This window comes from Aedes albopictus, chromosome 3 (genome assembly GCF_035046485.1).
Source record: "Aedes albopictus strain Foshan chromosome 3, AalbF5, whole genome shotgun sequence".
Classification (NCBI taxonomy): domain Eukaryota; kingdom Metazoa; phylum Arthropoda; class Insecta; order Diptera; family Culicidae; genus Aedes; species Aedes albopictus.
The window spans coordinates 35,635,055-35,662,017 of NC_085138.1; the positions used below are offsets into that span (position 1 = coordinate 35,635,055).

The 26,963-nt window shown below is 42.1% G+C and overlaps 1 protein-coding gene across 5 annotated transcripts in view; it reads right to left on the bottom strand.

Moving 5' to 3' along the window:
- The window catches only part of LOC109427336 (pro-resilin), a 58,432-nt gene that overhangs the window by 28,348 nt on the left and 3,121 nt on the right, over positions 1 to 26,963 (bottom strand). For 3 of the 5 annotated variants that reach the window (XR_009999286.1, XR_009999285.1, XM_062859999.1), the window contains exons 3-4: positions 13,366 to 14,613; positions 12,425 to 12,573 (exon numbers count right to left, since the gene is read on the bottom strand). Coding sequence is in view for 3 of the 5 variants with exons in the window: in XM_062859999.1 (XP_062715983.1) it covers positions 12,425 to 12,573; positions 13,366 to 14,613 (1,397 nt within the window). In the remaining 2 variants the exon portion in view is untranslated. Of the gene's footprint in view, positions 1 to 11,220; positions 12,340 to 12,424; positions 12,574 to 13,365; positions 14,614 to 26,963 lie in introns of those variants that run through there. The other 2 variants (XM_019702868.3, XM_019702870.3) reach the window with 2 other exon arrangements.

Below are 26,963 nucleotides of genomic sequence, written 5' to 3' on the forward strand. Positions count from 1 at the left end.
AAATCTGACAAAAAATTTTCGAGGGGGAGGGGGTGACATGAGAGAAAATTGAAATTTGTGTCAGCCTAATTGGAGGTGGGGCAAAGCTTCGTTTACAGGGTGTCTACTTAAAACTCAAAATAAAATTTCCTGAGTTTTCCAGGTTTTTCCAGATGAAATTTTAAAAGTTTATAATTAAAAAAATAACCCAAATTTTCTAAAAAATTTCAAGGGCGATTTAGGGTATAATCGGCAGGTTTGTTCTCTTCGTCATGAGGGATTTATGCCGGCCAAATTGCCTGAAACTTGATCATATTCAGCTTCATTGCGAAGGATTTGATGCCAACACTGAGTTCAACCCCCCATGACGAAAAGAACAAAACTGCCGAAAATACGTAAGTTCCCTTACTCTTCAAAAAATCTTTCAAGATTTTTGAGCATAATTCCTGGAATTTATTCCAAAGTTTCTTCCAGGCTTTCCGCAGGATTCTTTCACACGAGATATCTGTTTGAGTACGTCCCGATATTTCTTGCAAAGGTTTTCCGATATACTTCTAAAAGATTCTCTCTGGATTCCTCCTGAAGATCCATCCAAAACTATTCAAAGTTTCTTCAAGAATGTAATTGGTTGAACCTCGTAGCCATTCGGTTAGAGTCCGGGTGGATGAGGGTTCGATTCTTACTCCGAGCGATGATTTTTTTTCACGAGAATAGCTTCTTAACCGTAGCCACTCCGTGTTAAGTTTCGTTCAATCGGTACAGCCGCCGGCTGAAGCCAGTGTCCAGGTTATTTTTTCTAGTGGTTTTCCGGGACAGCTATCCTTAAACTATTGGATTTTTACCGATAGTTTTCCGATATTCCTCTTGTTTTCCTCGCGGAACTTCGCTGCTTTCAGGATTCCATGAGGTTTTCAGAATTCCTCCTTGGATGTCCTTAATATTTCTTCTCAGGATTACTATTACCTGGAACTTTTTTCGAAATGTTTTATTTTTTCTCAGGTTTTTCCTGGAATACCTGTCGAGATCTCTTCATTAACGCTTTGCGGAGTTTCTCGTAAGATTTTATTTGAATTCCCTCGAAGATTTCTCCATGAATTTCCTATAAGGTATTTCGTAAGTTATCTCAGGAAACATTCTGAGGAAAACCCGTAGAAGAATCCCTGGAATTACATTGGGAGAAATCCCTAAAGGAGTATCCAGAATCTCGGGACAATTTCTGGTAAAGATTCCGGGAAGAATTCTGGGAATAATGCACAGAATATCTGTAAAAACTCACTGGATCATTGCAAGAAATCCGGTACAACTACAAGAAACAGCCTGGCTCTGAAAGAATGCAAGAGAAGAATTCAATGAGAAATATCAGCAATAACTCCTGTGGAAATCCCAGAAGGCACTCTAGAAAAAAAAATCTTAGGAGAAAATCCAGGGTAAATTAAGAAAAACTCTGAGAGACATCTCATGACCAACATCGGAAGGAATCTTCTGAGAGAAGTTTCAACAGATACTTCGAGATAAATCTCAGGTAAAACTTCAAAATAAACCTCGCGAAAACTTTTAACAAATTCCTGTAGGAGACCAAGAAGAACATCTCGAAGAAAGCCCAAAGCAATAGTTTGAAGATATGACAGGAAAAAAATGAAAGAAATCTCTTGAGGAACTCTTGCAGTAAATTCGTGAAAACTCCTTTAGAAACCCTTGGAGGAACTTTAGTAGAAACCCCATGAATAACTCCTTTAGAAACTCTGAAAAACATTCTGTGCAGATCTTCTGAGGAAGTCCCAAGAGGAACACCGGAAGGAATCGGGAAAAATTTCCGTGAGGAGTGATGAAAGAAATTCCACGATTTATCCCGACAGATATTCTTATAGAGTATTCGGAATGAATTCTGGTAGAAATCCTACGAAGATTTCTTTGAGCAAAACACTGGAGGAACTCTGGGAAGAAATAGCATCCCCGTGAAAAACTCCAGGAGAAATCGGTTGGAATTCAGGAATCCTGGAAGGAATCCGTAAGTATACATTTCCGGAAACAAAATCAAAAACGAATAACAAGAAAAATAACGTCAACAATGCGGAAGGAATTTTATAAGAAATCCTGGGAGACATTCCAGGAGGTATTTTTAAAGAAGTTCCAGAAACAAATTCTGACGGAATTTCTGAAAAAAATCCTTGTAGTGAAATTTCTATATGGATTTTTACAACCAGGTTCATACGACCCAATTTTTATTATCGGAGTAAAATTTCCCTGAGTACTCAAGAAATTCCCTGAGTATTCCAGGTTTTTCCCTGTTAAATAAAATTCCCTGAGGATTCCCGGTTTTCCAGGTTTTTCCAGGTAGTAGACACTCTGGTTAAGCATTTATTATTTTGCATTAAATGGGGCAAGTGAAACCTATTCGGGCTTTTTGTTTAAAAAAAGCTTATTATAGTTGCCGCATATAAGGTTGCATAACTCGCAGTTATCCCATAGAAGAATTTGAATGGTCCCCATTGTAGAGGCGCTGAGTGAGATAAAGAGAAACTCGTTTGTTTGCATATAAAATCTTTTTTTTTGTCTTCAAAATTTACTCATATTTCGCTCTGTAAGCTGCTAATTTCCATTTGCAATGGCCTCTAATATCGTCATTCTCGATTCTCATGCCGACAAGTAGGTATCGGATTGATCAGCCAACAAAAAATCCGGAAGAATGCCTAAGGGCTTGTTCACAAATGTCATAACGCTGGAGGGGGTGGGTGGGTGTCCTTTACGGTGTTACAGCCCGAACAAATAATTTTTCTTCCCATACAAACATTGTTACGAAGGGGTGGGTGGGTGTCAAAACAGGCCAATTTTGGCGTTATGATATTTGTGAATGGACCCTAAGAACCTAGGAACTATTCGCAACAACGTCGTTAAATGCTAAACCAGAACCATTTCACTTATTTCGATTACTGATTATTCGGTAAAAGTATTATGGCAATTACATTTGACATGTTTGATCGTGTTCAATAAAAACAGAATTTTATCATTAATGTTAGTACCCAATTGTGACATGAATCTGCATTTACAAAGACTGATTGGTTTAGATATGTCTACATGGTACTATTTATTTTGACATAAAGCCGTTTTTCATGATGCTTATGACGTCTTTCTACGTCTATTTCCAATAGGTTGTTTTTTTTCAGTTCTGTCAAGTGTTATGGTGAATTCCAATGCCAAATGTCAAACATATTTAGACCAAGGTTAACCCTCTAATACCCAATTTTTTGATTTTAATCTAAATATCATTTCTCGTCATCTAAAATCGATTTAAACATGTTTTGGAAGATGATTCTTTTTAATTCTCGATTTCGTGAATTTCAGTTTTTGATTTTTCTAATTTTTATTTTTGAACATTCCCACACTTTTATATTTTTCCTGTAAGCCAATTTGGGGAACGGATTTTTTGAGATGAAAACATTTTGAGATTTTATGATTATGGTTGAAATATTATTATTTTATTTTTTTTTCACAGAAAATTTTATTTTCCGTGTAATTTTAAGGAAAATAATTTTAGAGTGTATTCGATTCCCTTAAACTATTAAACAAGGATAGAATGATTTGGGAAAATTTTAAAATATGTTAATTGTAACGATTCAATACAAAATAAACAATGACTTCTAAAAGGTGACTAAAAAAATGTAAATAGGGTAGGACGGGGCAAGATGGCCACCCGGGGCAAGATGAGCACCCCTCCGTTTTACTACTCTTATGATGAATTTTGCCCAAACAACTTCATAATCCGTTAGAATAATGTTCATCCTGTTTGTAAACCTGATAAAAGGTACATCTTAATGAACGAATTAAAAAAAAACATCAAATTAGTCAATTGCATGGATTTTTAGCATTTTCTTATGAGAAATCATCAGAATAAAATAAGGTTTTCATGTCAGAATCAAATTTTTACCATAATTCTGGTTATTAGCCAACACTAGCTTATTGCAAAGCATTTTAATTTACATTAGGCGCTGTCCATAAACTACGTAGACTTTTTTTCGGCCATCTCAGACCCCCCCTCCCCTCTCGTAGACTTTTGTTCATACAAAATTTTCGAAATTTGTATGGAGCGTAGACTTTGGCCAGACCCCCCTGCCCCCCCCCCCCCCCCCCCCTAAGAGTCTACGTAGTTTATGGACAGGCCCTTAGAAAATATTTTCTAAAAACAAACATTAAAATTTATTCAATTTTAGTTATTTAACTATAGTGGGGCAAGATGAGCACCCATTATTCCCCATCAGGGAAATATAGAAAATATTTTGAAATTATTGTAATCCACTCAACAGTGCCGAGCATAGGTTCTCGTAACCTCTGCAACTATTTGATTGCGTAAATTCCTAAAAATAAGCAACTTAATAATCGTTTATTGTTTTTCGGGTCATTTTGTATAAATTATTATAAAACCGCATTTTTTTTTTCAATAATTGAAAAAAATGATAATTTTAGAACGTGATACCATAGCTATAAACAAGGTTTACTATATCAATCACTGTATGGCCAATTTATTGTTAAAATATTGGGATTTTAATGAAGTGCTTTTCTTGCCCCGTAGGGGTGCTCGTCTTGCCCCGTAGCATGTTCGAACTGACCATAAAACATCTTTTTTTGTTTAGTCAAATAAATCATCCTTATTGTGAATTTTGAACCCTCCCATGTTTATGGGTGATAGAAAACATGATATAGAAAAGAACTACTGAGAGGTGCTTTGAAAAAATGTGTTAACTTTCAATAAACTCAACGTGATCCTTAGGGTGCTCATCTTGCCCCGCCCTACCCTACGCTTCAAAATACACCAAAAACCATTTTGAGATATAGAGAACAGTCCTAAATATCAGCCAAAAATATAAAAAAAAAAGATTTTCCACGAAACAAAAATTACAAAAATGCTCAAACTATACCCCGTCTAAAGGCGGGATTGGGTATTAGAGGGTTAATATTTCATTATTTTTACTATGGATAGGCATTGCTCCCTTGTCCGAAAGCGTCAAAGGTATAAGGGTACTGATACTGATTGAAGCTTAGTTCTTCTATTTTCATCCTGCCAAAATAAAGTTTTTTTTAATTGGAAGTGAGCACGTATGATAAGAAAACAAAAGGAGTCAATAGTTATCTCATGCTCATTCTCAACTTTTCTTTTGACAACAATCCGATTAATGCCTACTTCGTCCAGTATTAAAATACGCCGATTGATTATCAAACAATGGTTCCTATAAAACTTTAAATTGATTTTTGAATAAGTTCCCTTTTTTCTTATGCGTTACATTCCATATAAACTCCATATACAGGGGATAGACAAAATGATCGGGACAGGCAAAATTTTCACTTTTCAAAAAATGTTCGATTAGCTGTAACTTTTCGAAAAGTGCATCAAATATTCTCAAATTTTTACTGTAAGTTCTTCAACTAGTTGTGTATCAGTGGACAAAATTTGGAAAAGATCTGACAATTCTTCACGAAGTAATAAAGATTTTTGAAAAAGGTAAAATTATCCGATAGCCAACTTTGAGCTGTTATATCTCCGGATTCAATGAACCGAATGCAATGAAATTTTGTCCATTTAAGACTTATATAATGAGCTATGAATAACCATTGACTTAACTTAATATTCTTAACACGGAAGAAAATTATAACGATTTGATTATTTTTATAATAAAACACCAAATAATCCAAAACATCAACATCGTTACAAAATTCAAGATGCAAATTATAGTTCATTTAGTTTCCCTCTAATTGACTTATATATAAATGCGTTTTGAAGGAAAGTAACAACATAGCCGCCAATAAATTGAAAAAGTAATGGGATGTATATTAAAAATAGACCAATTTACTAAGAAATCGTGAAAAAAAATAAAATCGCTATAACTTTTTCGCTTGTTTAAAATTTCAAGTTAAGTCAAATGTTTTCCAGAGTTCATTATATAAGTCTTAAATGGACAAAATTTCATTGCAATCGGCTCATTGAATCCGGAGATATGACAGCTCAAAGTTGGCTATCGGATAATTTTATCTTTTCCAAAAATCTTTATAACTTTGTGAAGAATTGTCCGATCTTTTTCAAATTTTGTCCACTGATACACAACTAGTTGAAGAACTTACAGTAAAAATTTGAGAATATTTGATGCACTTTTCGAAAAGTTACAGCTAATCGAACATTTTTTGAAAAGTGAAAATTTTGCCTGTCCCGATCATTTTGTCTATCCCCTGTAAATGGCCGCGGAACAAGATGGGTCACCCTCAATTTTGAACGTATTTTTGGAGCATTCAAAAGTTATTTATTTTTTATTACAAGACTATCTTATAACTGACTTCAATCAAGCGTAATGAACGCTTAGAATTATAACATAAAATTATGATAATTTTTTAGTGAAAACATCGATTTTCAAGTCGCCTGAGGACCACTCGAATTGTAAAGTTTTTTATATTCCAAATAAATTAATAAAATTTTTACTTGTAGCTCTTGTTTACTCAGTATGGATATGGAGCATATATGAATGCGGAACAAATCATATATTTTGACGTTTTTCGTTGAGAAAATGTGAATTACCTAAAAGGTGCATCTTGCCCCGCCCTTTTTTCACGGCGCAAAATCGATCACTTTTTAAAACTTCTTGTTTAACGTCATATTTTTTATTTAATGATCTTTTTATCGACTTTTAGCATAGCTAACTAGTGTATTGAAGAGTGGCGGACGAATACAAACCAATACGATTTGTATTTAGAAAGTTATGGTGATGCATCCTTAGGTGACCCATCTTGCCCCGTCCCACCCTATATTTGTTTTTGTAGACTAATACACTTTTTTTCAGGAATATCAAGGTAAGTTCATTTAACGATCTGTAAACCATCCATCAAAATTTGATGTCAACTGCGCTCTAGATTGTCGAATAGATCTCCTCGTTACAATCCCACTCTACTAACACAAATTCCTTTTCCTTAACGTCTATGAAGATAGTTTAGGTACCCAGTATCTTGAAGTAGACGTTAAACTAACATTCCTACCCTTTCCTACCGATTGTAAGGACGTGCCCAACTAACATTTATTGTAAATGTAAACGTCAACAAAGCGTCCTCAATACGGCATGATGCTGAGTTACTGTGTTGTACATATGGACGGAAGCTTCTATGCAAGCCCTATACCAATGAATTTGGCGAACTTAATCCACTTGTACATGTTGTGCGATCAGCTTCTATGCCACCTAGTCATAGCTCTTTTCTCGGCTATGTACCCACTAACGGAATAACCTCTTGAGAAGGCGCTTTTTCAGCCTTTTCACAGTTGTTAAATAACAGTTATACAGCATCCCCAAATTATTCGATTAAATATAATTAGGTTATGGGTAGGGTGACCATATGGTATCCTAAAGGAGGAGATGTCCTCCTTTTTCATCAAAATCCAAATGTCCTCCTTTCCCTCGAAAATGTCCTCCTTTTAAACATTTAATAAAATTATAGTAATCAATAATCTGGCAAATCTCCAGAAGTTGGAATGGAGTACAGTAAAAGTATCCCAAGTAACAAGTTCTTCATTCCAGGACTATAAAACTACTAGACTATAAGACGCTTTTATAGCAGCTGTGAATTTGTTTATGATTTGTTCTAGATTGCTTACTTGTTATTCAACGTTTGCTGCTTCAATTCGACTGTTATACAGCGGGAAACAAATAATTGGGTAGTTAAACGATTGAAATAAAGCTATTTTCCCTATTTTCCTAATTCAAAGAAATTATGTTTATGAAAATAACACAATTTTATTGTGCTCCTATATTTTTGTTTTGCTTATCAAATAAATACGTACACAGTTTTAATTTTCATTGATCTATCATTACTGAATATAATAGAATGGCAGCTCAAAGAGGGACACACGGAATTTAAATGCATTTTAAAAAATAGTTGCAGTAAATTTACCAGAAATGATGTCATTTAAGATTTCAATTAATTCCCGACCGATTCAGTTTATTTAATGTTCTGGATACTCTTGACGAAATGCTAGTCAGTTAAATGCATTATAGGTCATTTTAGTGGAAAATATGTTTTGTATTTACTGCTGGCTTTAATAAGTGTCCTCCTTTTTCAACCGAATTTGGTCTAAATGTCCTCCTTCGCTTGTTTTCCATATGGTCTCCAGTTAGCCTAGTGGTTAAGGCTATGGATCGCCAATCCGGAGACGGCGGGTTCGATTCCCGTTCCGGTCGAGAAAATTTTCTCGACTCCCTGGGCATAGTGTATCATTGTACTTGCCTCACAAGATACAAATTCATGCAATGGCAGGCAAAGGAAGCCCTTCAATTAATAACTGTGGAAGTGCTCAAAGAACACTAAGTTGAAGCGAGGCAGGCCAAGTTCCAGTGGGGACGTAGAGCCAAAAAGAAGAAGAAGAAGAAGAAGAACCCCCTAGTTATGGGATACTGTGACGTAATACATGTGGAACTGGAATTAACGCTTTTAAAATTGAATAATTAAAGTACTTGCCGCTACTTGCAATCGAACTTCCGATCTTCGTATCCACTGGTCCCGATGATGTCCTCGCTGCCACACTGCTATATAAAAATAGCATAGAAAATAGCCCGTTTTGTTGTACTCTAGACAAGGCTTCATAATTGTGCCACAAGAAACCTTACCCAACTTCATCTTGTTGCAAAAGCTTGTAAAACGCAATGTTTACATTGAAGAAGCTGTGCGGTTGCGCCAACAGGTTTTCCGTCACAGCTTCTAGCTGAAAGAGTGCTCTTTAAACAACTACTAAGCGCTGCTGTTTTGTGTATTTGACAACATTACAAAATGTACTGTATAAAAGCAGCTGTTTTGTTGGCTGAGACACTTACTCGATTTGTACATCATCCGGCAAATCTTTCGGAGTTGGATTAAAGTGCAATAAAAGCAACCGAAATAATGTCATAGCACAGAGATAGATAGCTGTAAAGTTTTTGTGTAGTAGCTATACTGCCCTCACTCGCATAACAGTCCCATTTGCAAAAAGTAGGAATTGAGAAAACGGCATTTGAAGTTTGAAAACTTGTTTCCATATAAAACTTTGAAAAATCACCAAAATTTGAAAAATATTTCGATCATCTCGAAACTTTCACAGATTGCTTTGCACATGAATACATAACTGTAAAAAATATTACAATCACTACAAAGTTGTTCAGTTTTTTGTAACGTAACACAAAAATCCATGATGGGACTGTTATGCGGGTACTTTTGATATGGGACGCTCATAACTTGGTATTTTTTTCACACATTGACATACAAATTCGTAATTTTTATTGTTGTTTTTGGAAGTACATAAAAAATGATGACTATTCATAACGTTAACTCAAAAGTGATGAAAAGTCAAATGGGACTGTTATGCGAGTGGGGGCAGTATATATCGCGCTCGAAGTTTGACAATAATGTTTACATCCGACAAGCCGTGTTGGTATTCCAACAGTTTCTTTATTACAGCTTCTAGCTGTAATGATATCGCATAACGGCCTTCAAAGCGCTTCCGGTTTGTGGATTTGTCAGTATTAGGAATTGTGCTGTATAGTAGCAGCTGTTTTGTTAGTGGGGACTCCTATTCGATTTGTTCAAGTTTTCATATCTTCCGGGAAATCTCCCGGAGTTGGAACAGAGTGCAGTAAAGGCAGCCCCAGTGACAAGTGATTGATTTTTGAAAACCGAGTTCGGTAGCTGTATGGTGCTTGTTTTGCAACCGTGTATTAGCTTATGGTTTATATTTGACTAGCTTCCCTTTTACTCAGCTTTGACTGCTTCAATTCGATGGTTACACAACAGAAAGCAAATGACTGAAGCTTATACCGCTGAAAATGTTAGTTGGGTGGCCAGATATACAATGTGATGCTTGTTTCGACCTACTCTAACACGTAGAAAAAGGCGTTAATCCCAAACGTTATTTTACCGATGCCTATGCTATGCTGTGCTGTAATGCCTAATATCTATTCGGGGAAATGAGCTATTCCCACTGGAATTCAAGGTAAAGGTATTTGGGAAACTGTTGTAGGACCGTATTTCGATACCACTGGAAAACCCAACTGTCATACACTGGAACCTCCATTTAAGTCGATGCATGGCTGATCGAAAATAATTTTTACCGTACAATCAGTGACAAAACTAACGACTTTTATATTTTTTAACCTTTCGCATGACAAAGGAGATCTGTCAAAAAATATAAAACTGTATAGTTTAGTCATTGCCTGCACGGTAAAAAATATTTTCGATCAGCCATGCATCGACTTAAATGGAGGTTTCAGTGTACCAAGAATTCGTTTTATATGATGTGCTTTAAATGTCTACTTCTTACCATTGTGTGCATTGTGTGTTTTTCATTTAGTTTTCATCAGATTTACACATACCTATATGAATATTTTTCTTTAGCAAATTCAATAAATATTGTGGAAAAATCTGATAGATGCTATAGATGTAAAATGAACTTCGTGAGGTTTCCTAATAATGTGCACGGAAGAATTTGAAGAAGTTTGCAATGAAAAAAATACAATAAAACATTTATGCAGCTTTTCCAATGAAAAGTTTCCATGTGATATGTTTTCCGCGTATCTGATTATTGCTCCTTTTTAATGTTACACGCCTTATTCGTGCATTTAAAGTTTTACTTCGATATTATTGCTAATCACAATTCCGTTTTTTTTTTTCGTTGCGGGTACTTATTCACATACACGGAGAATACTTCCGATTCGTTTTTTTTTCATTCGTTCAAGTTTTCCATTCCATTCATGTACGTGCTCATGTAAGATAATAATTGGTCGCTCAATTGGTTGATTGATTACTGATTCATAACACCGAGGATTCTTAATATCGAGGATTCATAATATGTACCGAGATAATATTGGAATTTTGAAGATAAATTGTTTTTTTTACAAGGCTTTTGTGATATATAGTTCCTTCCGACGCTCATGATCGCAATTGGTGATAGTGTGTGGAGTGCGAATTTCTCAACTTCTAATAAAGTAAACCCAGTATTCCAACTGCATCTTTTTTATAAGAAAATAAAAATGGAAAATATAAAAATGCAAAAATGTACATATTCATAATCGTCAGTTAAAAAAAAAAACTAAATGAAAAGCTCAGATCGAAAGTGTACGATAGTTCGAACAGCGGGGGAATTGTACCTGATACCTGGAAAAGACAGTTCATACTGCATAGTAGCGGATGCGGGATTTTTTCTTTTTGTCGTCTTGATACGAGACTTCCTCGGAACGCAACTGCAACTGACTGGACACATTGAATGTAAATCTTTATTTCTGGTTCTAGTATTTTTTTGTAGGTTATGAAATATGGTCATCTATTGTTTTTTTTAATTTTCCTACCGCTATTAGATTTGTAGTTTTTTTGTTTGTTGTTGTTGTTTAATATTTTACTTTGTTTATTCATAATTCTGTCTTACAAATCGTACAACTTCATAAAACTGGATGATAATGTCTGTGTATCATCGTAGTAATGTAATAATGATTAAGATTGTTGCTCTACTACCAAGAATGCAAAATGTTGGTAAAATGGATAGTTGTTTTTTTTTAAAGAAATTATCATTATATCGCTACGCGCAAGTAAACTTTCCGTGCATTTTCCGGTACTGCCACACCCGGGTTAGGGGATTATGTTGTCTGCTTCGATCCGTTCTCAGCTTGATCGTGTTTCAGTGGTTTTTACGATTTGCTCAATTCTCTTTTTATCTGTGTTTGAAGTAGTTGTCTTTGTTTTTTTTTCGGGATGCATTTGACTCTGTTTTGGATGCATTTCTGTCGGCTTCTCGCTGATTTGTGTTGTTTGAAATTGATTTCTGTTTTGTTGCTTTGTGTCCCAATCCGCTAGTTTTCCGTTTTTAGTTTTGTTACTTTTTTATCCAAAGGCATTCGCTTTTTGCCGTTTGCCTTTCGTTTGGTTTTCCTTATCCACACACTCTCACACACTTTTATTTGCAATTAATGCTCTCTTGCTCTCTTTTATTTTGTTATATGCGCCTTTTTTGGGAGATTTGTGTTCTTCCTAATAATAACCACCATGAGCGTACTGATCGGTCTTTGCATAGCCTTGCGAGTAGGCTTGCGCGTCTATAAAATACATTCGAAATATAAGGAAATAGGTTATTGATTGTTGCGGTCGCGAGGTTGTTTGACGGATGATTTCGCTTACAAAACTAGTTGAGAGATAGTTTGGCAATAAATATTTTAAAACAAAAACATAAATAATACTCAAAGGAACGACGGTTTCTTTAGCTGTTTTCGATATTTTCAAGTTTTACTTGATTTGTTTGTTTTTTTTTTGGTTTTGTATTTTCATCTCATTTTTTTTGTGCAAGCAATCTTTATATGTCGTTTGATTCATTCTAGGCTAAAACAGAATTACGGAAATGGAACTTAAGAGCAGAGAAAAAAAAACGAAGAAAAGGGACAGATAATATGGTTTTAGTACTCACCGTAGCCGGCGTATCCCGTTGATCGGTCATCGTACGCCTGGCTGGGATAGGTTTCCGTTGACACGGCGCTGTAATCCGTGGTGGTGCCATACGATTGACTGTAATCTTGCGAATATCCGGTCTGATACCGGCTGTCGTATGTTCCGGTACTGAGCGGATAATTTGAAAATACTGAATTAGTCTAGGAACACAAATCATAACAACTTTTCAAACCCGAATCGAATCTACAGAAAGTGTTGCTAGAAGTATGGTAATTCTTGGAAAAATAGCCTGCAGTAATTCTATAAGAATTGTTGTAGCAGGACTTCGTCATACGACTTAAAAACATGGAGAAATATTTCATAGATTTTCTAGAAGACTACTTGAAGGAAATCCTATATCAATTCTCGTACAAGTTTTTGAACGAAATCTCCGGAGAAATAACAGAAATATCTGAAGACATACAGTGACCCCACAATTTATGAATCGGCAAAAATGACCACAGTTTATGGATCACTCATTTGATCAACATGGTGATTCATAAATAGTGTACAAAATTAAGGTGATTCATCGGTGTGGGGTCACTGTACCTGGAAGAATACAAGGAATCAAGGCAGGAATCCTTGGGAATCTTTTCCGAGGATTCTCGAAATGTTTCCATGAATTTCCAGTGTAAAAAAAACTTTGAAGAAGTTCTTTCTGATGGTTGGTATTAAGCATTAACATCATTGAGACGCTATTAGCATATTCTAGGAGAAATCTCTTGAACAATCTTTGAAAAAAAAAATTGACAAAATGCACGGGGGAATATCTGACGAAACCTCTGAAAGAATTCCTAGAATAATAACGTAAGTCTCTTTGAAATGAATAAAGATTTTTCAGACGGTTATCGTATTTTTTCAACAGAGGAACACTTCAGCTCACTTTCGGTATCTTCCCAACCACGTCCCCCTGAAACCTACCTGTAATCGTAGTGGCTAGCGTCATACTCCGTGCCGGTAGCGTAGCCCGTCGAGGCCATTGCCGCGCTACCGTACGAGCTCTGGCCGTACCCATTGGCGCCGTAGCTACTCTGAGATGCACCGGTCGTGCCGTAGCCGCCGGCTGTGGCTGCGCCATGCGTGCCATATTGGTCCATGCTGGCCGGCGGATGATTGTGTTCCGCATAGCCTCCGTGGGCACTAGCGGAAGGAGGTGCACTATACGAGGAAACCGGAGCTGTGGAACTGTGATGTGGCGGCATGCTCTTCGGAGGATACGATCTGCTTGGTGGACCCGAATCGTACCGGCCTCGCTTGGGACCCGGTGGGCCACTTCCGGGCATTCCACCGCGCTTGATCGGCGTCACTGTGGTCGTGTTTGATGGTTGCCGAGTGTCGAACTGCTGTCGTGGCGGAGGTCCAGGGTTGTAGCCGCTGTGCTGGTATCCGCCGCCCATTTGGCCGTACGACGGAGGAGGACCATTACTGTAACCACTGTTGTAGCTTGGAGCGCCTCCATAGCCGCCTGGACCGCCACTTCCGCCATAGCCGCCACGACCACGCCCGCCCAGTCCACCACCACGGTATGGCCGTGGACCGTCGTAGCTGCTTCCGTATCCGCCACGACCGCGAGGAGGATAACTTCCACGTGGAGGGTAGCTTCCGCGGCCTCGGTATCCCATGCCCCGCGAGGAATGATAGGAACTACCTGTCGATTGAATTGAAGAATCTTGCGATTCTCTGGGATGGGAAAGACTACTAGAGTCGGCTGTCTTGATCGGTTGCGGAGGTGTTGCCCGGCCCGAATCAGAGCTAGGAACCTGTGACGATGCTGGGGCACTACTTTTCGGTGCGGTAGACGGAGCTGCCGAGCTCGACGTCGAAGTCGGTGTGCTTCCGCTGGTAGTCGGTACCGTCTTGGATGCGCTGGTACTGCTGCTACTGGTTGTGTCTGCCGTTTTCGGGTCGTTCCCATTCTCGGTCGTTGACGAAGGCGGCGGACCGGAACCGTTCGATACGGATGATGAATAGCTGCTGCGTGGAGCACCACCGACTCCCATCGGTGGACGACCTCCGTATGGGCCACCCCGGGACATCGGAGGGCCACCTCGCGGCGGACCACCGAAGCCACGGGGCGGGCCGCCACGCATCATGCCACCACGTCCACGCATCATCGGGGGACCACCCATCATGCGACCCATCATCGGACCGCCACGACCTCCGCGGCCTCTGTGAGATTTACAAAGAGATTCAATGGAGGGGGAAAGGGGGGAGAAACGCTGTTTAGCTAACCCGACTCGAGACTAACGCAAGTGTGTGTGTGTATTTGTGTTGTGCGCACTGAGATAAAGATTGGCGTGCTTCCTAATGTTAAGCAGACGAACGCGTACAGTACCGGACAAAAGTATTTTATTAGGTAGTTAGTTAAAAATCAACCAAATTCTTCTGGTGATTGGATTTTGATTTACGTCAAGTTGGAAAGACCTCTAATACAGTCGGATTTGACAGTTGCGGTCAAAAATTCTTAACCTATCTTAACCATTAACCGGATCTTCGTAATGTAGCTTACACGAATAACTCACAAAAAATGCACAGCTTCATTCGAAATGCCAAATTGGGTACCGGACCATGATGAAAGTATGAAGGAGCTTCAGGAAAATGCCTGCAAATATTCTGAAGGAACTCCCAGAGGCATCCTTGAAGCATCTCCTGATTGAATATCTGAAGGAACTCTTCATAGAGGAATCTCTGATGAAATTCTAAGTGAAACATAGGTGCAGTTGTTAAAACAAACCAGGAATTCTCAGGCAGAGGTAATTTTGGAAGAATTATTTGATGAACTTCTAGAAAAACTTGTTAAAGTCATAGATGGAGGCATGACTCGAGGAACACAGATTTAACGATGGCATTATTGAAGCCGACGTTGCTGGACGAATAGCTGTGGCGAGCTGAACGTAGTGCAGGTTCTGGTGAGCCGGCTATGGAACTACCGGTAAGGACAACAGAAGCAGAACGTGTGCTTTCATAGTAAGAAAGAAACCTGTAGGCGAATTCCGGCGCTCATTTTCCTTGTTGGTGAGCTCTCTTCTCTCTTCTTTGAGTCCTGTGCACCCACGGTGGTGCAGAGGGCCGAATTGAAAGATCTCCATTAAGGTAGCCCACACTCATATGAAAAACAAAAAATTCGAAAAATGCCAAGTCTTACCACCACAATCAGTTGTTTCAGACTCCCAGAAGCTACGTTCAAAATTTGAGCAAAATCGGTTGAGCCTAAGGGGGCGATCAAAACGCTTGAAGTTTGTATGGGAAAACTAGGCCAAATGTATGCAGAAATTGTAAGTTTTCGAATTGTGCCGCTAGGTGGCGCTGTAAACGTTCAATAATCAAACCCTTTGGTATTATTGTAGGTGACTATATGCCAAACAACTTTGTCGAAGACCGCAAAGTGATCCACGTCTGTGAAAAAAGTTATACCCTAGGTAAAGTGAGGATAAACTTTATTGTTGTTTTTCCAATACATGTAAAGAAATAATTTGGGCCACCCTAATCTCCATCCTGGGCGATTGCCAGCCATCGCCTTGACCTACCAGTGACAAGGTCAAATTTCTGTCGACTTGCTTGATTTCGATGTTGAGGCTGCGCCGCAATGAGCCTCTGGGGCTGCCTCTGCTGCGATGTTCTGCTGGGTTCCAATTTAACGCTTGTTTGCAGATTTCGTTTCCGCCCCTGCGTAGAGTGTGGCCAACCCACCTCCACTTTCGCTCCCGAATTTCTGTCGCTATCGACTTTTGATGATATCGTCGATGGAGATCCAATTGTGAGGCCACCATGCACATATTATACACCGCAGGCATCTATTAATGAAGACCTACAGCCGCTGAGTGTTCTCCACTGATACACACCAGGTTTCACTGGCGTATAGCAGCACAGATTTCACGTTCGACTTGAAAATTCGGATTTTGGTGCGTCGCCTGATCCCATGGAATGGATGAAGGTATTGTAAAATATGTAAATCAGAAAGAAATCGTTTCGGAAGTAAAACTCACGCAGCTACTGCACATACTTGCTTTGGATAGTGAACTTATGTGTGTCCGGAAAATGGCCCAGAAAGATTTCGCTGTGAATTTCCTCGGGTCGACGACTTGTTCAATTGTGAGTGAAGCTGGTTGTATAAACCTTGAATTAATTGTCCGAACCTGTGCATACTAAACCTTGTTCTTTTTTATGCTCAACTATGTTGTAGCGCACCTTCTGTGTGACATTTCCTTGAGTTAATAAATCAGAATGTGTATCGACGTTAAAGCGAAAGCACGCGTTTTATTTCGTCGAGAAACCGAAGTTTCTTATACAGTCCACTGAATCTGATGACCATCTTTTTGGTCCTTCGAGCCGGATAGTTCCGCGGAACGGCCGGAATCGAACATCGACGGGATTTTCCACCGGGAAAATCTCGATTCTAATCCGAAAATTGTGAACATTCGGTCGGGGCGTTGCGTCGGTCGAGTGTGCGTGTGTGCTGCCGACGAGCTCGCAGTGAACGCGCTCCCAGGAGCGAACATGATTGGACGTGTTCGAAACGCTTGCTGAATGGAAGAAAACGGAGCTGCTTCCGTGCAGTCTATCAGTGATCAACTTTCTGTGCAACGAAGAAAAGAAGAATCGCGAGTGATGGAAGAAGCGCTCAAAGCTCTCGTTCATCAGAGAGGGGCGGTGAAAGGAAAATTAACGCGAGTGAAGAATGCGATCGTACATAGTGCCGCGGTTCCGAATGCGAACATTAGAAACGTGCACTTTCTGAAGCTGCACGTAAAGACTGTCGAGAACTGCTACAGTGAATACAACGCATTCCAAAATCAAATATACGCCCTTCCCCTCTCTGATGAACGACGACGAGAGCAAGAAGACCGCTATGTGGAGTTCGAAGCTCTTTATAATGAGCTCACGATCCAGCTGAGCACCCTGCTGGAAGAAGCGATGCCGAAACCGGAGCTACCTCCTCCAGCACCCCTAGTAGCTGGAAATGCGATTGCTCCTGTTGCTCCTGTTATTGCCCCCCAACACTTCATCCCTCCATTGACCGTTCCGTTGCCTACGTTCGATGGAACGTACGAAACATGGTACTCCTTCAAGTCCATGTTTCAGAACGTGATGGCACGGTACGCGACGGAATCACCCGCAATCAAGCTATACCATCTCCGGAACGCCCTCGTCGGAAAAGCAGCGGGAGTGATCGACCAGGATATTATCAACAACGGCGATTACGAGGCTGCTTGGGCGATTCTAACCGACCGATTCGAAGACAAGCGCTTGATAATCGACAAGCACATCGAGGCGATCTTCTCACTGCCGAAAATCTCCAAGGATAGCTCCACTGAACTACGGAAACTGGTTGACACCTGCGTCAAGAATGTTCAGGCACTCGAAAACCTGGAACTTGAAGTGGATGGCTTGGGGGAGCAAATGCTGATTAACCAGTTGGCATCGAAGATGGATCGGGACACACGTAAGGTGTGGGAAACGAAGCAGGACCCGGGGGAGCTGTCATCGTATGCGGATACCATCGAGTTCCTGAAGCAGCGGTGCCGAATAATGGAAAAAGTGGAAACAAACAGTGCTAAAGTGGAGAATCCGAAACCGGTACGCCCGGTAACAAAATCGAAGACTCTAGTGTCAGCGAATGAACTACAGTGTACAGTGTGCAACAACTCCCATGAACTCTATAAGTGCGAAGAATTCAAGAAGAAGAGTGTCAGCGACAAGTACAGCTTGCTTCGGAAGTCTGGTGCTTGTTTCAACTGCCTTGGAAAGGGGCATCGTACCACCGAGTGCTCCTCCTCTAGTACGTGCCGGAAGTGCAGCAGGAAGCACCACACGCTCCTGCATCCGGAGGAGAACAAGAAGGAAGATATTGTGCATCCGTCAGCAACGAAGCAGGCAGCAAGTGAAGGCTGTTCCCGAGCTGAGTCCTCAGCTGCCAGTGCCGCTCCGGTTGAGGCAGCAACGAAGAATCAGAACGTCGTTCTGTGTGTGTCATCGGATCGTCCGACAAGGCAGACGCTTTTGACAACCGCTGTAGTGATGGTCAACGGCTATGGCAACGTCTTGCACCCGTGCCGAACCCTCATCGATTCATGCTCCCAGAATCACTTTGTGACGGAACGATTCGCCACGCAGCTGGCGCTCAAGAAGCACCGTGCCGACTATCAAGTTAGCGGTTTGAATGGAGGTACAACACGAATCCACAACGTTGTCCGCACGACGGTCAAGTCTCGCGTCACCAGCTACTCGACCGAGCTCGAACTGCTGGTAGCGCCGAAGATCACAAGTGATATGCCGGAGAAAGCGATCGATGTGACGAACTGGAACCTCCCAGTCCATGTGGAGCTCGCCGACCCCAACTTCAACAAGCGAGGTCGGATTGATATGTTGCTGGGAGCAGAAATCTTCTGGGACCTCATCAACGCGGAAAAAATCACCCTTGCGGAGAACCTTCCTTCGCTCAGAAGCACCGAACTAGGATGGGTGATTGGTGGCGTGATTTCGGATCAAATACCCGTCATCGCACGCACATTCTGCAACGTTGTCCAGCGAGACGACCTGGGCGATTTGCTGAAACGATTCTGGGAGATCGAAGGTGCTGAAGATCTACGCCGAAACTCTACTGCGAGTACCGATGAGTGCATCCAGCACTTCCGGAGCACCTTTCAACGAATGTCCGATGGAAGGTTCCAAGTTCAACTTCCATTCAACGAAAGAAAGACAGAACTAGGCGAATCGCTGCAAATGGCTACCCGGCGGTTCCTGATGCTCGAACGTCGCCTGGATCAGAGACCCGAGCTGAAGGCAGAATATTCCGAGTTCATCCACGAGTACGAGCGGCTCGGACACATGTGCGAAATACAGGCCAACCCGAACGAGAAGGTCGGATCATCGTACTATTTGCCGCACCACTGCGTATTGCGGCCGAGCAGTGCAACGACAAAACTGCGGGTCGTTTTTGACGGTTCTGCAAAAACGTCCACTGGAACCTCCATCAACGACACGCTGAAGATTGGCCCAATCATGCAAAACGATTTGGTGTCGATCCTGCTGAACTTCCGGTGCTATCGGTTCGTCTTCACAGCCGATATACCGAAGATGTTTCGCCAAGTGATGATGCACGCTGAAGATGCACCTTTCCAGCGTATACTATGGCGGGATGATCGATCGAAACCCCTGAAGACTTTTGAATTACGCACGGTGACCTACGGCTTGGCTTCGTCGCCGTTTCACGCCACGATGGCACTCTCCCAGTTGGCCGATGACTCGATGGAGGATTACCCGATAGCTGCACCCGTACTCAAAAAGTCTTTCTACATCGATGACGCCCTCTGCGGGGCGCGCACAATCGAGGAGGCGCAGTTGTTGTGTCGGCAGCTGCTGCAATTACTGCATAGCGGTGGATTCGACGCACATAAGTGGTGCTCAAACGAACCAGCCATCCTAGAGGAAATCCCGAAGTACCTCTGGGGTACTACTTTCGACGTTGGAGATGCTGCTGATAAGGCGGTTGTCAAAACTCTCGGAGTGGTGTGGAATGCTTCGCAAGACTGGTTTTCGTTCCGCGTCCAACCACCTGAAGAAGCTTGCCGGTCGGTGACTCGCAAGGGAGTGCTGAGTGATATTGCAAAGTTTTTCGATCCACTGGGACTTGCTGGACCAGTGGTCACTACAGCGAAACTGATCTTCAGAGAAGTCGGCCTTCTCAACCTTGGGTGGGACGATCCCATTCCTGACGCCATTGCCGAGAAGTGGCGTGCCTTCCGGACTCAACTGCCAGCATTGAACGACTTGGAAATTCCAAGGTGGATACTCAGCGATGGAATGAATCTCGTGGAACTCCACGGGTTTGCTGACGCATCAGATCAAGCCTATGGGACGTGCCTGTATACGCGTCTCGTACTCCCCGATGGTGCCGTCAAGATGAACCTTATCTGCAGTAAGTCGAGGATTCTGCCGAAAAAGACAGGTAAGATGAAACCAATCACAACGCCAAGAGCCGAGCTTCTTGCCGCCTTGCTTTTATCTCGAGAAGTAACGAAGGTACTCAACTCGGTCGACACAAGATTCGATCGTGTGACGCTGTGGAGTGATTCGCAAATTGTGCTTTGCTGGATCCGAAAATCGCCTGCCGATCTACAGCTATTCGTAGCGAACAGAGTCATCGAAATTCAGAAGCTCACCAACGAATTCCAGTGGCGGTACATTCCAACGTATGATAACCCTGCCGATTTGATATCGAGGGGCGAGATGCCTCAGCACCTGATCCACCGGTCTATTTGGTGGAATGGACCCGATGTGCTGAACCAACAAGTAGTGCAACTGGAACAGCCGTCTCCTCTGAACGATAGTGACCTCCCTGAAATACGAACGTGCCTTGTTCTCGCCAAACCGCCAGCAAGATTACCAGTATTTGATCGAATCGGTACGTTCACTCGACTACAGCGTTGTATGAGCCTGGTGGTTCGATTCGCCCACTATGTGCTTTCGGGACGGGAGATGTTGACAAAGGGTCCGCCAACAGCCTACGAACGAGACGAAGCCTTGAAGCTGATAGTGCGATGCGTGCAAGAGGAGGCATTCCAACCGGAACTGCGCGCATTGAAGGAAGGCGGTACACATCGCCTACGGAGTCTCCACCCGTTCATCGATCCTGTTGACGGGATTCTGCGAGTTGGTGGTCGTGTCAAGAAGGCTTTCATTCCGTATGATAGTCGCCACCAAATGTTGCTGCCACCAAACCATCCCTTCACCGAACTGCTGATCCGCCATGAGCATCAGAGTAACCTTCACGCAGGACAAAAGGCGTTGCTTGCCATCGTACGACAGCTGTTCTGGCCATTGCAGGCTAAGAACACCATTCGGAAGGTGATCAGGCAATGTATTCCGTGCTTCCGAGCAAATCCGATGAAGACGACGCAGTTGATGGGCGATCTCCCATCCTATCGTGTCCAGCCGTCACCAGCTTTCTTCCACACCGGCATCGATTATGCGGGACCTTTTTTGATCAAGTCGCTCACCCAGGCACGCAAACCGATGATCACGAAAGGGTACGTATGTCTCTTTGTTTGTCTCAGTACGCGCGCCATCCACCTTGAACTGGTGTCAAGCCTCACGACCGAAGCCTTCCTTGCTACCTTGAGGCGGTTCACTGGACGACGAGGACCTGTCAGCAAGATCTATTCCGACAATGCGACGAATTTTGTCGGCGCTGAAGCCGAGTTGCAACAGCTGGGCAAACTTTTCGCTGACGAACATCACATCAAGGAGCTGACGGAGTTCTGCGGAAGCCGATCGATTTCGTGGAGTTTCATCCCACCAAGGAGTCCCCACTTTGGTGGGATTTGGGAGTCCGGGGTAAAATCCGTAAAACACCACCTGAAAAGAGTAGTCGGAAGCCAGAAGTTAACGTTCGAAGAAATGAGCACAGTACTTGTTCAGATTGAATCGGTGCTCACTCACACGACCACTCACGCCATGCTCCGATGACCCCAACGATTTGACCGCCGTAACCCCAGCACATTTCCTGGTTGGACGGCAAATGCAGTCAATCCCCGAGCCATCGTATACCAATATGAAGCTCTCGACGTTGACACGGTGGCAACTAGTGCAGGCCACTCAACAACATTTCTGGAAAAGGTGGCTTGCCGAATATCTGCCGGAGTTGCAGAACCGCCAGAAATGGTTCAAGACAACCCAAATCAAACCTGGTGCCTTAGTGCTCATCAATGATCCCAATGCTCCGCCGATGCAATGGCAACTCGGCAGAATCATCGAGGCTCATCCGGGTAGCGACAACATCACCAGGGTCGTAACTCTGCGTACCGCCAGGGGTGAATGCAAACGAGGCGTCACCGAGATTTCCCTTCTTCCACTGGATCGGGAGGAGCAGAAGCTGGACCATTGAAATAGCCATTTCAATGCGGGGGAGGATGTATAAACCTTGAATTAATTGTCCGAACCTGTGCATACTAAACCTTGTTCTTTTTTATGCTCAACTATGTTGTAGCGCACCTTCTGTGTGACATTTCCTTGAGTTAATAAATCAGAATGTGTATCGACGTTAAAGCGAAAGCACGCGTTTTATTTCGTCGCGAAACCGAAGTTTCTTATACAGTCCACTGAATCCGATGACCACTGGTAAAACGGAAGATTGTTCATCGTGGAAACTGTGTAGTTCGCAAGGCTGAGGCAGGAGATGCTTCGACAGTTTGTGCACCGAGAGTATGAAATGCTCCGCCAAGTGGAAGCTATATCCACGGTGGATAGGAGACCTTAGGCCAACAAGCTACTGTTCCCGAAACCCAAAATCTGTTACAGAAACCGAAAATGAAAGATTACGAACTGATTCAACGGAAACGACTTTAAGCGCGAAACAACGGACAAAAATTGGAACTTGAAATGTATTAACCCTAGTCCAGCAGGGTAAACTGGCACAACTTGCCAATGAGGCATGCCGTATGAAGCTTGAGATCCTAGGACTGAGCGAAGTTCGTTGGCCGAACTTTGGAGAACACAGATTGGCGTCGCGTCTAATTCTGCTATACTCTGGCCTACGAGGTGAACACGCTCCTCGCCACCGTGGTGTTGGTTTCCTGCTCAGCGCTCACGCCTACGCTGCGCTCATGAAGTGGGAACCTAAGAGAGGATAATTGTAGCCAGATTCAGAACACGAGTTCGAAACCTCATCCAATGTTACGCGCCAACCGAATGCAAATCTAAAAGAACGTTTACGGCCTACTGAATGCTGTCGTGGATAAGATTCCAGAAGGTGATATCAAGATCCTCATGGGCGACTTTAACGCGAAGGTTAATTCCGCCAACTCGAACTATGAGAACGTCCTGGAACGACATGGTCTCGGAGAAATGAGTGAGAACGAAGAGCTGTTTGCAGAGTTTTGTGGCAACAATGACATGGTGATTGGGGGTTCGCTCTTTCCCCATCGATCAATGCACAAAGTGACATGGGTTTCCCGTGATAGCGTCACGGAATATCAAATCGACCACATCTGCATCAGCCGGAAATGAAGACGGAGTCTGCTTGATGTGCAGAACAAACGTTACGTCCGTACATCATCTCTTAATCGGCGAGATCTGGCAGCCTATTGCCAGAATCCATCGTCTTCCGCCGGTTCAACACACGCCGACTGGAAGACACTGCCGGTTAAAAAGTCCTACGTCGAGGAGCTGGAAAACCGTGCTGCGGATATTCCGGAAGGTGCAAGCGTAGAAGATCAATGGAACGCCATCAAGAACGCGTTCGTCGCCTCCAGCGAGGTTAATTGTGGGTGAGCTAAGCACCCAGAGAAAGCGGTGAATCACAGATGACGCCTGCAGGAAGATAGAGGAGCGAAGGAACGCCAAAGTCGCGATAGAGCGAGCAAAAACACGAGGAGCCAAAGCTGTAGCCCGTCAGCGCTATTCGGCTCTCGAGAAGAAAATGAAGCGCTCATGTAGACGGGACAAAAGAGCGTAGGTGGACTCCCTAGCCGAAGAAGGCGAGAAAGCCGCAAATATCGACGACATTCGTCTCATCTACGATGTCTCACGTGTCGCCTTAGTGGGACACATCTGGACAGCTATTTATTGACGACCCAACTGAAACGCTGGTTCGAGCATTTTGGAAACCTTTTTCAAGTGTCGGCCATACCACCAAAACCTCAGCATGATCCGCTAAGGATTCGACGCATTACCCGTGTCAACACCGAAGCTCCAACGAAGCAGGAGATAGAAACAGCCATTCGTCGCATGAAATCGAACAGGGCCCCAGGGGTCGATCGCATATCAGCTGAGATGCTCAAAGCTGACCCCGTAGTATCTGCACAACTACTACATCAATTGTTCTGCAGCATATGGGAAACCGCGACATTACCGGTCAACATGATGCAAGGCGTCTTAGTAAAGGAACCCAAAAGAAAAAGGGTGACCTAACTGTACGCAATAATTGGCGATGTATCATGTTGCTGTGCATCGTTTTAAAAGTCCTCTGCAAAGTGATCCTTAACAGGATACAGGAGAAGATTGACGCAACTCTCCGGTGGCAGCAAGTAGGACTCCGTACCGGACGCTCCTGTGTGGACCATATTGCCACGCTCCGTATCATCTTGGAGCAAAGCAATGAATTCCAAGAGTCTGTACGAAAAAGCTTTCGACCGTCTGAATCATGAGAACATGTGAGGAGCCCTCAGGGGCAGAGGTTTCCATGAGAAAATCATCGGCCTCATTCAAGCACAGTACAGGGCATTTCCGTGCAGAGTACTGAAAAAACGGTGTCTTGTCCGATCCGGTTCGTTGCTGGAGTGAGGCAAGGTTGTATACTATCCCCGCTACCGCTTCTCATCGTAATCGACGAGATCCTGGTGAACCAAATCGTGGGTTGATGTGGCAGCCCATCACCATGGAGCACTTAAATGACTTAAATGACGTTACTCTCTTAGCCCAACGGCCCTCTGATATGCAGAGTAAGCTCGATGATCTTGCCGATCGCTTCTCGGCGGCAGGTCTTACCATCAACGTAAACGAGACCGAATTGTTGGGTGTAAATACGGTTTACGGTGTCTGGGCAAGCGGTAGAGAATGTTGATAGCTTCCAATATCTTGTTAACCAAATGGTGGCCGATGGCGGCACCAAGAGCAACATACACTCCCGTTCAAAAGTTTGGGGTCACCCCCTCAAAAACATGTCATTTTTTAGGCCCATATCTCCGCCAATTTGCGTCCGATTTCAAAACCCTAGGTTTCATTTAAAAGATAATAAGTCAAAGAAACTTTGAACATGATTTAAAAGAAACTTTTTCAAAAAAACGTGTATGTAAACTTAACCCAAAGTTGCCAAATTTTCTAATAAATGAATATAAACTTACGGCAGTGTCGCTGGAAGTTGGGTCGACCAAATTTTAAGATGAGAGCGGTACCCGGATAAAAACTAACCATAGGGTATTTGGTGAAAACCATTCCTGTACCATACAGTGTACCAGCTACAATATAGTGTATTGTAATGGAATGGTTCACTAAAAGCTTTGCACATTGGTAGCTATTATACATTTCTCGCGCTTAGTATCATACGGGCGTATCTACAATGATCGATTTCTCTTCATCGATTTTCTCTTTCATTAATAACTTTTCCGGTAAAACATTTTCGGTTATTTTTGTTGTTTTAGATGCTAGTCCTAGTCGTCCTTCACCGAAATACACCGAGAGATCATCTGAATATTGGTCGTATTTTCCGGAATATTCCGAAGAGAAAATCGATGAAGAGAAATCGATCATTGTAGATACGCCTGTATGATACTAAACGCGAGATTTACATCCGATCTTTATGTAACAATATATTATACTGTTTTTCTTGCGTTTGAACCATTCACTATTCCGAAACAATCTTTTTCCGTGCATTTTTAATTTTTTATTCAATTTATGATTTTTTCCGTGCTTTGTTTTGTTGATGTCCGTGACATTTTTGTTGCAAAGGAAATGAAAGAGAAAAAAGTGAATAAGTTGAAACATCTATTTAAAGTCAATAAAATGTTTAAATAAAGTGGTAAACCAGGTGTCCTAAGGACTGCATATCCAAGAGATATGGTGGGCTAGGTATGTAGAGTGCGATGAGAGGAATACGAATGTAGGTCAACCCGGAAAGACGCAGGCCAGATTACCGTAAATCAGTGGATGAGTTTAACACTATTCTTTCTCTTCTTCTCTCATGTGAAATTGCCTTGTACAACAACCGAACTAAATGCGATTTATCTTTGACATTTTTAACATAAGGACTGGACTGGACACTGAAACGACTTCTGAAATAAGTTCGTCTTCGCTTTTTAACCTAACTTATAGTTGAATCGAACTTGACAGTTTTCTCATGAGTTGTTATGTACACATTTCATAGTTCAGTCAAATTGGAGCCTCAATATTGCAATAATGGTTAAGCACGCTGTAATGATACTTATGTACCTCGTCACCCACTTCATGCAACTACATTAGTGGTCTAATAACACTTAGCGCGCTAGGCATAGTTCCATCATGCCGCTCAAAGTGTTGCCACAAATAATGCTTAGTTTGCAAAACCCGGTTATCTGGCTGGTGGGACATGGGAGCTTAAGCTTCAACTGTTAATGCAATCAGAGGCTACTCAGACTTAGAAGAGTTTAGGTTAGTTTGGCTAGAACTGCCATTATCGAAGGAACATGACGAGATAATATAACATTATATGGTTTATCTAATGTAAAACAATACAACATAACAAAAGAGAACCATTCCAAAACCATGATTAAATTTATAACCAGTAGTGAAATTACAATTAAGAACAATATATTTACGGTACATTTTATTGTTTGAAACCATACGTGTACCATACAATGTACGGTATATTAAAGCCCACGTATCAGTATTTCGAACAATTCATTTACAATAAAATGTATGGTTTTGTAAAAAAATATATATGGAGAAAAATATTTTTTTATATTGTTACGATACTTAACAACCCGTATAGTATATTGTAAAAATCTAATTTACAATTCACTGTATGGTGTCTAACATTACATCTT